A 12,668-nucleotide genomic window follows, 5' to 3' on the forward strand; every position below is an offset into this window, starting at 1 on the left:
AACCACAAATGAGAGAAGAGAAATAACAACCAGTACCACAGAAATACAAACAATTTTAAGAGAATATTATGAAAAACTATATGCCAACAAATTGGACAACCTGGAAGAAATGGATAAATTCCTAGAAACATAAACTACCAAAACTGAAAAAGGAGAAAATAGAAAACTTGAACAGACTGATAACCAGCAAAGAAATTGAATCAGTAATCAAAAATCTCCCAAAACACAATGGCTTCATAGGTGAGTTCCACCAAACATTAAAGAAGAGTTAATATCTTTTTTCTCAAACTATTCCAAAAAATAGAAATGGAAAGAAAACTTCCAAATTCATTCTATGAGGCCATCATTACCCTGATACCAAAGCCAGACAAAGACTCCACTAAAAAAGAGAACTACAGACCAGTATCCCTGATGAACACGAATGCAAAAATTCTCAACAAGATACTAGTAAATCAAATCCATCAGTACATTAAAAGAATCATTCACCACAATCAAGTAGGATTTATTTTTGGGCTGCAAGTGTGGTTCAATATTCACAAATCATATCAATCAATGTGATACACCACATTAATAAAAGAAAGGATAAGAACCCTATCTATTGAGAACCCTCTCAACAGATGCAGAAAAAGCACTGGACAAAATACAACATCCATTCATAATAAAAACCCTCATCAAAGCAGAGCAAGAACATAAGAAAGGCTGTATATGAACAATTCACAGCCAATATCCTCAAGCGGGAAAAACTGAGAGCTTTTCCTCCATGATCAGGAACAAGGCAGGGATATGCACTCTCACCAATGTTATTTAACACAGTACTGGGAGTCCTAGCCTTAGCAATCAGACAACACAAAAAAATAAAAGGAATCCAAATCTGCAAGGAATTCACCAGTTACAGATGACACAATATTCTATATAGAAAACTCAGAACACTCCACCAAAAAATTGCTAGAACTGGTAAATGAATTCAGTAAATGAATTTGCAGGATACAAAATCAGTGCACAGAAATCTGTTGCATTTCTATACAATAATAATGAAGCAGGAGAAAGAGGAATTAAGGCATCAGTCCCATTTACAACTGCATCAAAAACAATAAGATACCTAGGAATAAACCTAACCAAAGAGATGAAAGACCTGTATCCTGAACACTATAAAACACTGATGAAAGAAATTGAAGATGATGCAACGAAATAGAAAACATAGGTAGATATGCCTTTTCAAATACTGCTTGTAGTATCTTTCTGCAAAGCACTTTGACAATTTGTATCAAAAGCATTACAAATGTCAATGTCCTTGAACTCATTAGTTTCATTTATAAAATTAACCCCAGTGAAATCATCCGAAAAGACACAATGGTTTATATATACAGATGTCTATTATAGCATTATTCATAGCAGAAAACTGGAGATGGCCTAAATGTGGAATGGAGAATTATTTAAGTAAATGCCAAAAGACGGAATATTTTTGTAGCCATTAAATATTAATGTAGCCAAAAATATTTAATGACATGATATGGGCAAATAGTATAGCATTAAATCTAAAATCATGAAAAAATACTCTATATTCTGGTGTACCAATTTTTGAACATATATTTGTACATAAAAAAAGACTAAAAAAGTGAAAATAATGTTATGTATTGAAATTAAGATTTTTTAATGCTTTTAGTATTTTATAAACTTCATATAGTTGGTATCAATTAACACATTGTTAATTAACACATATTGTTAACATTTTCTTCAAGTAATTAACTAAGGCAATCATTAGTCTTAGTCTTTTCTGATTTTCAAATCAATTTTGAGCAGGATAAAAAGTATATCACAGGCCTCAGTTAATAATCCAAAGATTCAGCAAAGTGCCATTGATTAGCACTAGGATTCCATGTACCTTCCAAGTCAGCTTCATTATACCAGTCTTGACAGATTGTGTGTTTGTGTGTGTGTGTGTGTGTGTGTGTGTGTGTGTGTGTGTGTGTAGTACTACCTGCTTTCCAAGTTTTGAATGCCACTTAAAAATATCATTGATCTGCCCCTGCCTCCATATTAATCTTCTGTTATGAACCTGAGACATTCCTCAAATTGCCTTACTCTTGGTAAGTGTTAATTCCAACAGTAGTCTCCAAACATTTGATCTCATAACCGTATCTATAAAAATCATTTGAACACACAACTCTACTAGCCTTATATTTATTTTTAAATGTGTATGTATTACTGTTAATATACTATATAATATAAATTATTCAAAAATTTAAAAAAAGAACATGATAAAAAATATAAATGGAAGTTCTAGCATTTTGTCCCTAAACCTTAATGGATCATTTTAAAACTCCCAAAGATATAGGGCCCTGCTATGGAGATCACAGCCATAGACCACACTTTCTACTCCCACTACCCATTTTATTGCCACACTGCGTCTAGAGCCATGTTGTGAAATTCCAGAATGCCTTAAACTTGAGTTAATTCAAACTATCACAATATTCATAACAGAGCTCACTTGTACTATGGAAGAATCATGTCCTTCCTATGCCCTATTTTCTCTTGGCAAAATCTGGATTTTTATATATAAAACACTGCATACAGTATAGTACAACTATGTTTATATTATTGTTGTTGTCATCTTTTAATAATGATTACTACTACTATGCCTGTGACCACTTTACAGGTATAAGTAAGTGATAATATTCTTTAGTTCTTTTAGATGTTTCAGTATATACCTCTGCAGATTTTTGAAGGTTTTCATGGCATGGAGCAAGAAGGGATGCTTTCTCCCATTTCTCTGCAACTTGATTGGCTTCTTCTATCTTCTGATCACAACTTTTTTGAGAATTTAGCAATGTCAACTCATAAAATTCTTGAATATCTGTGAAAATATTTAAAGCAAGGATCAAATGTCATGTACCATCACAAAAATTGCTTCTGCATATATGTTTATATGAAAAAATTTGCTAATTAAAAGAACTACATACACATGATCCCAAAGAACAATAACAAAAATAAGGAAATCATTAAAACTGCATTTTTATCTGCATGAGAATTCTTATAGGAGCTATATTCATAATTGCAAAAGCTGGAAGCAACCAAGATGACTTTCAATCAATGAATAGATAAAATATAGTAAATTCATATTCAATGATAAGGAGGAATGAGGTATCAAGTTAAGCAAAAACATAGAAGATTCTTAAATGCTAAGTTTAAAAAGCCAGTCTGAAAAGGCTACCTATTGTTTGAGTTAACATATAATATTTTAGAAAAAGCAAAAGTAAAGAGGCAGTAAAATTATCAGTGATCACTAGAGGTTCTGGGAGTGGGGAGGAGGATTAAATAGATAAAGCACAGGGTGATGAAAATATTCTGTAATGATATGGCAGTAGTGGACACCTAACAAGAAGCATTTGTCAAAGCCCATAGAACATTACAGCACAGAGAGTAAACCTTAATATATGCAAATTTTTAAAAATAATTTTGGAGGTCAGGGAATCCCAAGATGAAACACAGATTAAGACAAAAGAATCTAACTGTATTACAAATGTATGAAACAACCTCCCTGAAGGCAGTAGGAGAAAAAGGTATCCTACAAACGAGTAGAAACTGTAAAACCAAAGACAAAGGAATTATTACAAAAGAACGCTCTCTATTTTCTAGTTGGTAAATTTGTTTCCCATGGAATAGTACAAGTTAGGAACTTTGGAACCACTGTACATATATACTAGAATTGAACAGTTAAATGGATGGAGGATGGTGGGCACCAGGTTTCTCACTATTGGAGTAGGGGGTTACAAACAAGTAGGTGGAGACAGGTGGGGAGTAGGGTACTAGAATGATCTATATGATTTTGGATTCGATTGGAAACATCAGTATAAACTCTTTTTTAGCTTAATATGGGTACAAATGAATACATATAGAAATATTTGCAGATGTGTATGTACAAAGTTTAGTACACACACAGATGTTTTCTTAATCAATATGCTGAAAGGACCTAGAATTAATGAAACCCCAGTAAGAGTAAGCACAATTAATATCCAGACTTTGGCCTCTATATAGCATTCTCCGCTATATAGAATATATATATCAAAGAATAATGAATAAATAAAGTAGTATTGGATTAGAATTGAGGCTATGTGTATAAATTCAAAATTTTTAAAAGGAATGGAAGGAAGGAAGGAAAAAAGAGGAAGGAAGAAGGAGGACAGAGGAAGAAAGAGGAGGAAGGGTAAAAGGGAGAAAAGGAGTGAGACAGATACAGAAAACTAAGATTGGAAATAAAAATGATTATGTATCTATATGTTTCCTAGTTCTATTATACATTTGTGGGCTGAGAGGGCAGAGCGGGAAAAACAATCCAAGAGCAAGTATACCTAGGCCCCAGATCTTGATTTCAGTAAAGAAATCAGGGCTTCTTAAGTTAAAAACTCAATTGATGGGTTAAACAGCAGATTAAATAAAGTAGAACTGGAAAATATTCCCAAAGAAATTACCCAGAATTCAACATAAGAGAAGATGAAATAGAACATATGAAATTATAATTTGAATGTATAAAGAATGGATAAGAAAGCGAAGTATTTTTCTAATAGATATCTTTGGGGAGAAAATAGGATAAATAACAAGTCCTAGTTAAAGAGATGATAGATATAAAATTTCTAGAACTTATGAAAATATGAATTCACAGATACTGAAAGTAAGAACTTACACAAAAGAGAATAAACAAAAGCTATGTACATACCATAATAAAATTGCAGAATACCAAAGACAATGCAAGGATCTTAAAATCAGTCAGAGAAAAAAGACTAATCAGACTTCTCAAAAGCAATAATGGAAGCCAGACAACAGTAGAATAAAAACTTAAAATTTTAGAGAAAATAAATATGAGCATAGAATTATGTTCCTTTGCAAATCATATATCTGATTTAAAAAAAAAAAACTTTGGGGCACCTGGGTTGCTCAGTCGGTTGAGCGTCCGACTTTGGCTCAGGTCATGATCTCACATTTTGTGGGTTTGGGCCCCGCATCAGGCTCTGTGCTGCTTGCTCAGAGCCTGGAGCCTGCTTCAGATTCTGTGTCTCCTCTCTCTGCCCCTTCCCCGCTCATGCTTTGTCTCACTCTGTTTCTCAAAAATACATAAATGTAAAAAAAAAAATTAAAAAAAAAACCTTATTTCCAGAGCATGTAAAGAATGCTCAAAACAATAAGACACCAAGCAATCCAATAGAAAAATGGCCAAAATATTTGAACAGGCACTTCACTAAAGAAAATAATAGATGGCAAAAAAAAAAAAAAAAAAAAAAAAAAAAAAACCCACATGGAAAGATTCAACATCATTGGTCACTAGGGAAATGAAAAATCAAAACCACAATGAGATACCACTATTTATTTATTAGAATGGCTAAATTAAAAACACTAATCATACCAAGGATTGATGGGGATGTGAAGGAACTGGAACTCTCATGACACTGATACTGAAAATGAAAAATGTTATAACCACTTTGAAAAAGAGTTTTTCAGTTTCTTAAAAAGTTAAGCATACAACTACTGTATGATCCAACCATTCATGTTCTAGGTATTATCTAAGAGAAAGGAACACATACATGTCCCTATGAAAAGTCAAATCTGGAAACAACCCAAATGTTTGTCAATAGATGAATGAATAAACACATTGTGAAATATACATACAGTAAAATACTATTCAGCAATAAAAAGTAACAAACTATTGATACACACAACATAGATGAATCTCAAAATAATCAAGTGAAAAAAGTCAGACAAAAGTGAGTGCATGTTTTATACCAGTTAAAAATATTCTAGAAAATACAAATTCTATATTGACAGAAAAAAAAATTCAGTGGTGCCTAGGAATGGGGGTTGGGGCGAAGGCTGGCAGGAACAGGTGAGTGGGAGGGATTATCAAGGGACAAGAGGAAACTTTAAGCAGCAATGTATATGGTTACTATCTTGATTGTGCTAATAGTTGCACTAAAATATACATATTTCAAAACATATTAAACCATGCACTCCACATGTGTAGTTTATTATGTATCAACTACACTTCATAAAGAAAGTGAAAAAGACAAGATATGAATTTAGAGGAGACATTTTCATCACACATAGGCAAAGGAACAGTATCTACATATGCAAAGCCCAACAAATCAAAAAGGAAAAGACATATAAGTGAAAAGGAAGAAAAATGGGTCAAAAGTATGAACAGGCATTTCACAGTGAAGGAAATGTACATCACTGATAAAAATAAAAAGATATAGGGGCACTTGGGTTGCTCTTCAGTTAACTGCCCAACTTCAGCTCAGGTCATGATCTCATGTTTCGAGAGTTCAAGCCTCATGTCAGGCTCTGTGCTGACAGCTAAGACCCTGGAGCCTGCTTCAGATTCTGTGTCTCCCTCTGTCTCTGCCTCTTCCCCGCTTGCGCTCTCTTTCTCTCTCAAAAATAACTAAACATTTAAAAAATTAATAAAAAAGAAAAAGATATGGATCAATAGAAACTTTTATTTATTCCTGATGAGTGGAATTGCTATAACTACTTAAGAAAATAATCTTGTCTTATCTTGTAAAATTGAACATTTATTTCTCCTATAATCTAGCATTTCTACTACCCAGTACACATCTTAAATGAACTCTTGCACATATGCACCAGGAAACAAACCAAAATTTTCATAGTAGCAGAGATCATAATAGCAAAAAATTATGAACCAGTCCAATGTCCATCAAAAGGAAAATGAATAAATGTGGCATATTCTCAAAATAGAATTTATGCTGTAGTGAAAATGAATAAATTCCAGTTATCATGAAATTACATGAATAAATCTTGAAAACAATGCTCAATGATGAAAGCAAGTCTCAGCATAAAAATATTTTTGTAAAGTTCACAAACACACAAAACTAAACTATATATGTATTTTTAGGCATACATATATACATATGTGAAGAAATATTTACACCAAAACAAAGAAGCACATGAAAAGATATAATTACCTCAGCAGAAGGGGTGGGCAAGAAAATGGGGTGAGGGAGGAACACAGGTAGATGCAAATAGCAATGGTCAAGTTCTAGATTTGGGTTGTGATTCCAGAAATGCTTATTGTTTTATTATGCTGCATATATTATCTATAAATCACACATATTCTCTTGTATGTATTATATATTTTTTAAATAACAAAAATTTTAAGTGTTTCATAAATAGCAAGATTTACATAGAAAACTTAAAAATACTCAAATTTTATGCCGAGTTACAACTTTATTTTGCCACTGGCAATAAAGTAACTGTGAAGTCAGCTTGGAAAATGTGTAAGAACAAAAGATAAAAAGAACAAATAATATTAAAAATTTCATGAAACCACAAAAGACCCAAAATAGCCAAAGGTATTGTGAAGAAGAATAATAGCTGTGGGTCTCACAATCTCAAATTTCAAGATATATTACAACACTATAGTAATCAAAACAGTATGACACTGGCACAAAACTAGACACAGACTAATAGAATAGGATAGAGAAACTAAAAATAAATCCACACTTATATGGTCAATTAATCTATGACAAAGGAAACAAGAACATACAATGAAAGACAGTCTCTTCACTCACTGGTGTTGGGAAAACTGGACAGTTACATGAAAAGAATGGAACTGGACCACTTTTTTACACCATACACAAAATAAACCCAAAATGGATTAAAGACCTAAATATAGGACCTGAAACCATAAAACTCCTAAAAGAAAACATAGGCAGTAATCTCTTGGACACTGGTCTTAGCAACATATTTATGGATAGGTCTACATCAGGAAAAGTAAACAAAAGCAACATAAACTATTGCAACTACCAAAATGAAAAGGTTTTGCATAACAAAGGAATCCATCAACAAAATGAAAAGGCAACCTACTGAATGAGAGAAGATATTTGCAAACAATATACCCAACAAGGGATTAATATCCAAACTATATTAAAAAATATAACACCAAAAAATTCCAATTTAAAAAATGGGCAGAAAACATGAACAGACATTTCTCCAGAGAAGACATACAGATAACCAACAGACACATGAAAAGATCCTCAACATCACTCATCATCAGAGAAATGCAAATCCAAACCATAAGATAGCATCTCACACCAATTCAAGTGTCTACTAATGAAAGAAAGAAAAAGAGAGAGAGAAAGAAAGAAAGAAAGAAAGAGAAAGAAAGAAAGAAAGAATGACAAAACAAAAAACAAGTGGCTCAGTTGGATGAGTGCCCAACTCTTGATTTTGACTCAGGTCATGATCCCAGGGTCATGGGATAAAGCTTCATGTTGGACTTTGCACTGAACATGGAATCTGCTTGAAGTTTCTCTCTCTCTTTCTTCCCTCTCTCTCTCTCCCCACCCTCTTCTCTCCCACTCATGCACTCTCTCTAAAATAAAAAAATAAAAATAAAAATGGGGGCACCTGGGTAGTTCAGTCAGTTAAACACCTGACTCTGGATTTTGGCTCATGTCATGATCTCATAGTTCATGAGTTTGAGCCTTGCATGGGGCTCTGCACTAACAGTGCAGAGCCCACTTGGGATTCTCGGTCTCCCTCTCTCTATGCCCCTCCCCTGCTTGCAAACTCATTCTCTCTCTCCCTCTCTCAAAATAAAGAAAGTTAATTTTTTGATAAAATAAAATAAAAATTTAAAAAACAAGTGTTTGGTGAGCACATGGATCAAAAGGAACCCTTGTGCACTATTGGTGGGAATATAAATTGATGCAACCACTGTGGGAAGAGTATGGGGGTTTCTCAAAAAATTAAAAATAGAAGTACCCTATGATCCAGTAATTCCACTCCTGGGTATTTATCCAAAGAAAAAAAAAACACTAATTTGAAAATACATACACATCCTTGTGTTCATTGCAGCATTGTTTACAATAGCCAAGGTATGAAAGTAACTTGAGTGTCCATCAATAGATGAATGGATAAAGAAGATGTGGTATAATACACAATAGGATATTACTCAGCCATAAATAAGAATGCTATTGTGCCATTTGCAATAACATGGATGGACCTAGAGGGTATTATGCAAAGTAAAATAAGTCAGACAGAGAAAAACAAATACCATATGATTTCACTTATATGTGGAATCAAAAACAAACAAAAACAGAAACAAACTGATAAGTATAGAGAACAAACTGGTGGTTGCCAGAATGGTGGGTGATGGGGGGGGGGATGAACAAAATAGGTGAAGGGGATTAAGACGTACAAATTTCCAGTTATAAAATAAATGTTTCAGAGATAAAAAGTACAGCATAGGGAATATAGTCGATAATATTATAATAATGTTATACTGTTATATAGTGAGAGATGGTGACTATACTTACTGTGGTGAGCACTGAGTAACAGAGAAATGTACAGAATTGTTACAACACTATGTTGAGCATACAGCAACACTATAGCTGAGCAAAATATGTCAACTACACTTCAATAATAAATATAAAAATAAAGGAAGATAAAAGTCATACAGACATAAATCCTTCTCAGATATTTGAATATAGTAAGGGATGATAGGGTACTAATTGGGTTGACAAAAGTCAGAAGAATAAGGAATAAAAAAAAAAGTGGAATTCGGGGCACCTGGGTGGCTCAGTCAGTTAAGCGGCTGACTTCAGCTCATGTCATGATCTCATGGTTCCTGAGTTCGAGCCCTGTATCTGGCTCTGTGCTGACAGCTCAGAGCCTGGAGCCTGCTTCAGATTCTGAGTCTCTCCCTCTCTCTCTGCCCCTCCCCTGCTCATGCTCTGTCTCTCTCTGTCTCTCAAAAATAAATAAACATTAAGAAAATTTAAAAAAAAAGTAGAATCCAAAGACATTACCTGGTCTCAAGTATTAATTAAACATAAAAGAAAAAAGAATCCCTGTAAATATTTCTGAAGCTGTATATTCTCTAATGAATAATGACTTGTAAAAACAATTTTTTTTCAAATTTCAAGATGCTTTTTCTTTGCATTGATGTTAAGGATATAAACACTGTTTGTAAGCAGCATTTACAAGTTGTCAAATTTTGAAGTATTAGGTGTATAAATTATCCAGAAATGGAAGTATATTTATCATATTTATGTTAAAGATACATACCAACAAGATATACTTTGAAACATAACAGATAGCAGTGACTTAATCATACTTAGGAAAATGCTATGGACAGTAGTTTCATGTTAAATTTGAAAATCTTAATTAACTTATGATCTCTAAGCCTGATAATATGTTCATAGTCTATTTCATCTTTTGTCTACTTAGCATTCCTACCTAATCAACCACTAGAGAGGAAAAAGGTAACTTCAATTAAGTCAAAGCTTATTTAAATTTGAAGACAATTCTACAACCAATGTCATTTTTACTCTTGCTTAGTCAGCTGTATTTTTTTAAGGCCTGATCTACATTTGTTTGGCACTTTCCAAGCATATCTTTTTGATAGGATCCTCTCCTATCCCCACCACCACTTCTGGTCACTTCTGATCCACCCCAGGGCCAGAGTTGAGGCACTCACTATCTCTTGCTCACACTTCCTTAGGCCTGGATGCCCTTTCCCACACATGGAAATCTTACTTCTCCTTCAATGCCCACTCCCACTACTATATGTGTTTTAAAAAGAATATTCGAGGGGCGCCTGGGTGGCTCAGTCGGTTCAGCGTCCGACTTCGGCTCAGGTCATGATCTCACGGGTTTGTGGATTCGAGCCCTGCACCGGGCTCTGTGCTGACAGGTCAGAGCCTGGAGTCTGTTTCAGATTCTGTGTCTCCCTCTCTCTCTGCCCCTCCCCCACTCGCACTCTGTCTCTCTCTGTCTCAAAAATAAATAAACGTAAAAAAAAAAAAAGAATATTTGACGTCGGAGATCTGAATATGCAATGTCTTCAGCACAGAAACCATTCTTACTAAAATGGAGTTCAATTGAGTGGGATGTGGGTAAGAGTACAAACACCAAGCAGCTACCATCAAAAAGGAAAAATGCTGGTTTGGGGAGGTGTGGCAGCAGGTGGGCAATGCTGCTTCTCTCCTCCCATTCCCACAATGTATTGCTTAGATCCTTTTAATAGTTATCATTCTACCTTGTATTACAAGTAGTTGTTCACCCACCTGTTCTCAATTCAACATTTCAATTCAGTAAGTCATTTTTAAATTCCAGGTAAGGCCTTTAGGAGTGAAGATGATGTCCTAGCCAATCATGTTACTGTCTACTATCTAGCCTCATTCTTTACATTTGGTAAGCACACAATGAATGCTTGCTAATTTTAGTTTATTTGCATTCGCTCTCTATTGAAGTCTCAAATAAAATAAAAACCATAGAATAAAGGCAAATCTCCTCACACTAAGGACTGCAGAAAACCTGCATATTCCTTAGATTATGTTTCTATGTGACTTAACCAATTTGATTACAACTGCTAGCACTTTTTATTTTGCAAAATCCTCCCACAAATAAAGTTTTGCCACCTCTGAGGAAAGAGTCAAATTCCTCAAATTCTTGAAGGCATACCCATTTTGAGCTCACAATTGTTTTTTGAAATAGCTTATAAATTATTGTCAATTTTACACATAAGGGTTCTCGAACTCTAACGTATACATGAATTTGAATCATCTAGGGATCTTGTTAAATTCAAATTATGATTAAAGGTCAGGAGTCAGACCTGGATCTCTGTATTTCTAAAAAGCTCCCAGGTGATCCACCAACTTATGATCCACCAGTAACACTAGACCTAAGAAATAGCACCTATGGAATTAGAACCCAAGTTTTCATACTCTTATTTCAAATATCCTTGCTGAATTCTTACAATACTCATCTTCTTCAGAGTTGGGGTGGGGGTGAGAGGGGTACAGAAGGATGGGGGAAAATCTCATTAAGAGGATCCAATTGTCAAGAGAAGAACTCTGCCCATTGATTGAAAAATGATAATAATAATAATAATGAATAATAATAATAATGATATAATAATAATAATAAATACTCAGTAAATATTATTGACTAAACTGATTCAGATTCAACTAGCTAGAAACTCAATTAAAAGGTACTATATTTCAGGGGCATCTGGGTGGCTCAGTTGGTTGAGTGTCTGACTTCAGCTCAGGTCATGATCTCATGGTCTGTGGGTGCAAGCCCCACATCAGGCTCTGTGCTGAAAGCTCAGAGCCTGGAGCCTGTTTGGATTCTGTGTCTCCCTCTCTCTCTGCCCCTCCCCCACTTGTACTCTGTCTCTCTCTCTCTCTCTCAAAAATAAATAAACATTAATTTTTTTAAATAAAAGGAGCTATATTTCAGTACTTTGACTTTAGGACACATTAAAACAAACAAACAAAATCAAGTTCTAGGTGATATCTGAAACAGTCTCTACTTGGTCTAATCTCTCTCTTTTTTTTCAACCTAATGAGATGATGATTCTGTAACATTAGGTCTTCAAATGTCAAATAGCATGATCAAGGGCATCCACTAAAAATAGGATTGTCTGTTTAAGCACACCCTTAAAAGCTCATATACTTAAGATATTTCATCTCCGTCCAAGCACAGACATTCCAACATGGCATATTTATTTCAATGATGTTGCTATATCCTCAGAAGACCCTTAGAATTCCTCTTTGAGAAGGAAGAGGAAGCATCTCTTTGAGATGCTTCCTTCTTCAAGCATCTGAAGAATTTATTTTGAATATCCTCATTCTCAGAAGTGGCAAGTC

The 12,668-nt window shown here is 34.3% G+C and overlaps 1 protein-coding gene across 2 annotated transcripts in view; it reads right to left on the bottom strand.

The window, feature by feature from the left end:
- Positions 1-12,668, bottom strand: part of DLG2 (discs large MAGUK scaffold protein 2) — a 2,057,646-nt gene that overhangs the window by 1,723,292 nt on the left and 321,686 nt on the right. For both annotated transcript variants that reach the window (XM_053202597.1, XM_027039894.2), the window contains one exon: positions 2,709-2,854. In XM_053202597.1, coding sequence (XP_053058572.1) covers positions 2,709-2,854 — 146 coding nt within the window. The remainder of the gene's footprint in view (positions 1-2,708; positions 2,855-12,668) is intronic.

This window comes from Acinonyx jubatus, chromosome D1 (assembly GCF_027475565.1).
Source record: "Acinonyx jubatus isolate Ajub_Pintada_27869175 chromosome D1, VMU_Ajub_asm_v1.0, whole genome shotgun sequence".
Taxonomy (NCBI): domain Eukaryota; kingdom Metazoa; phylum Chordata; class Mammalia; order Carnivora; family Felidae; genus Acinonyx; species Acinonyx jubatus.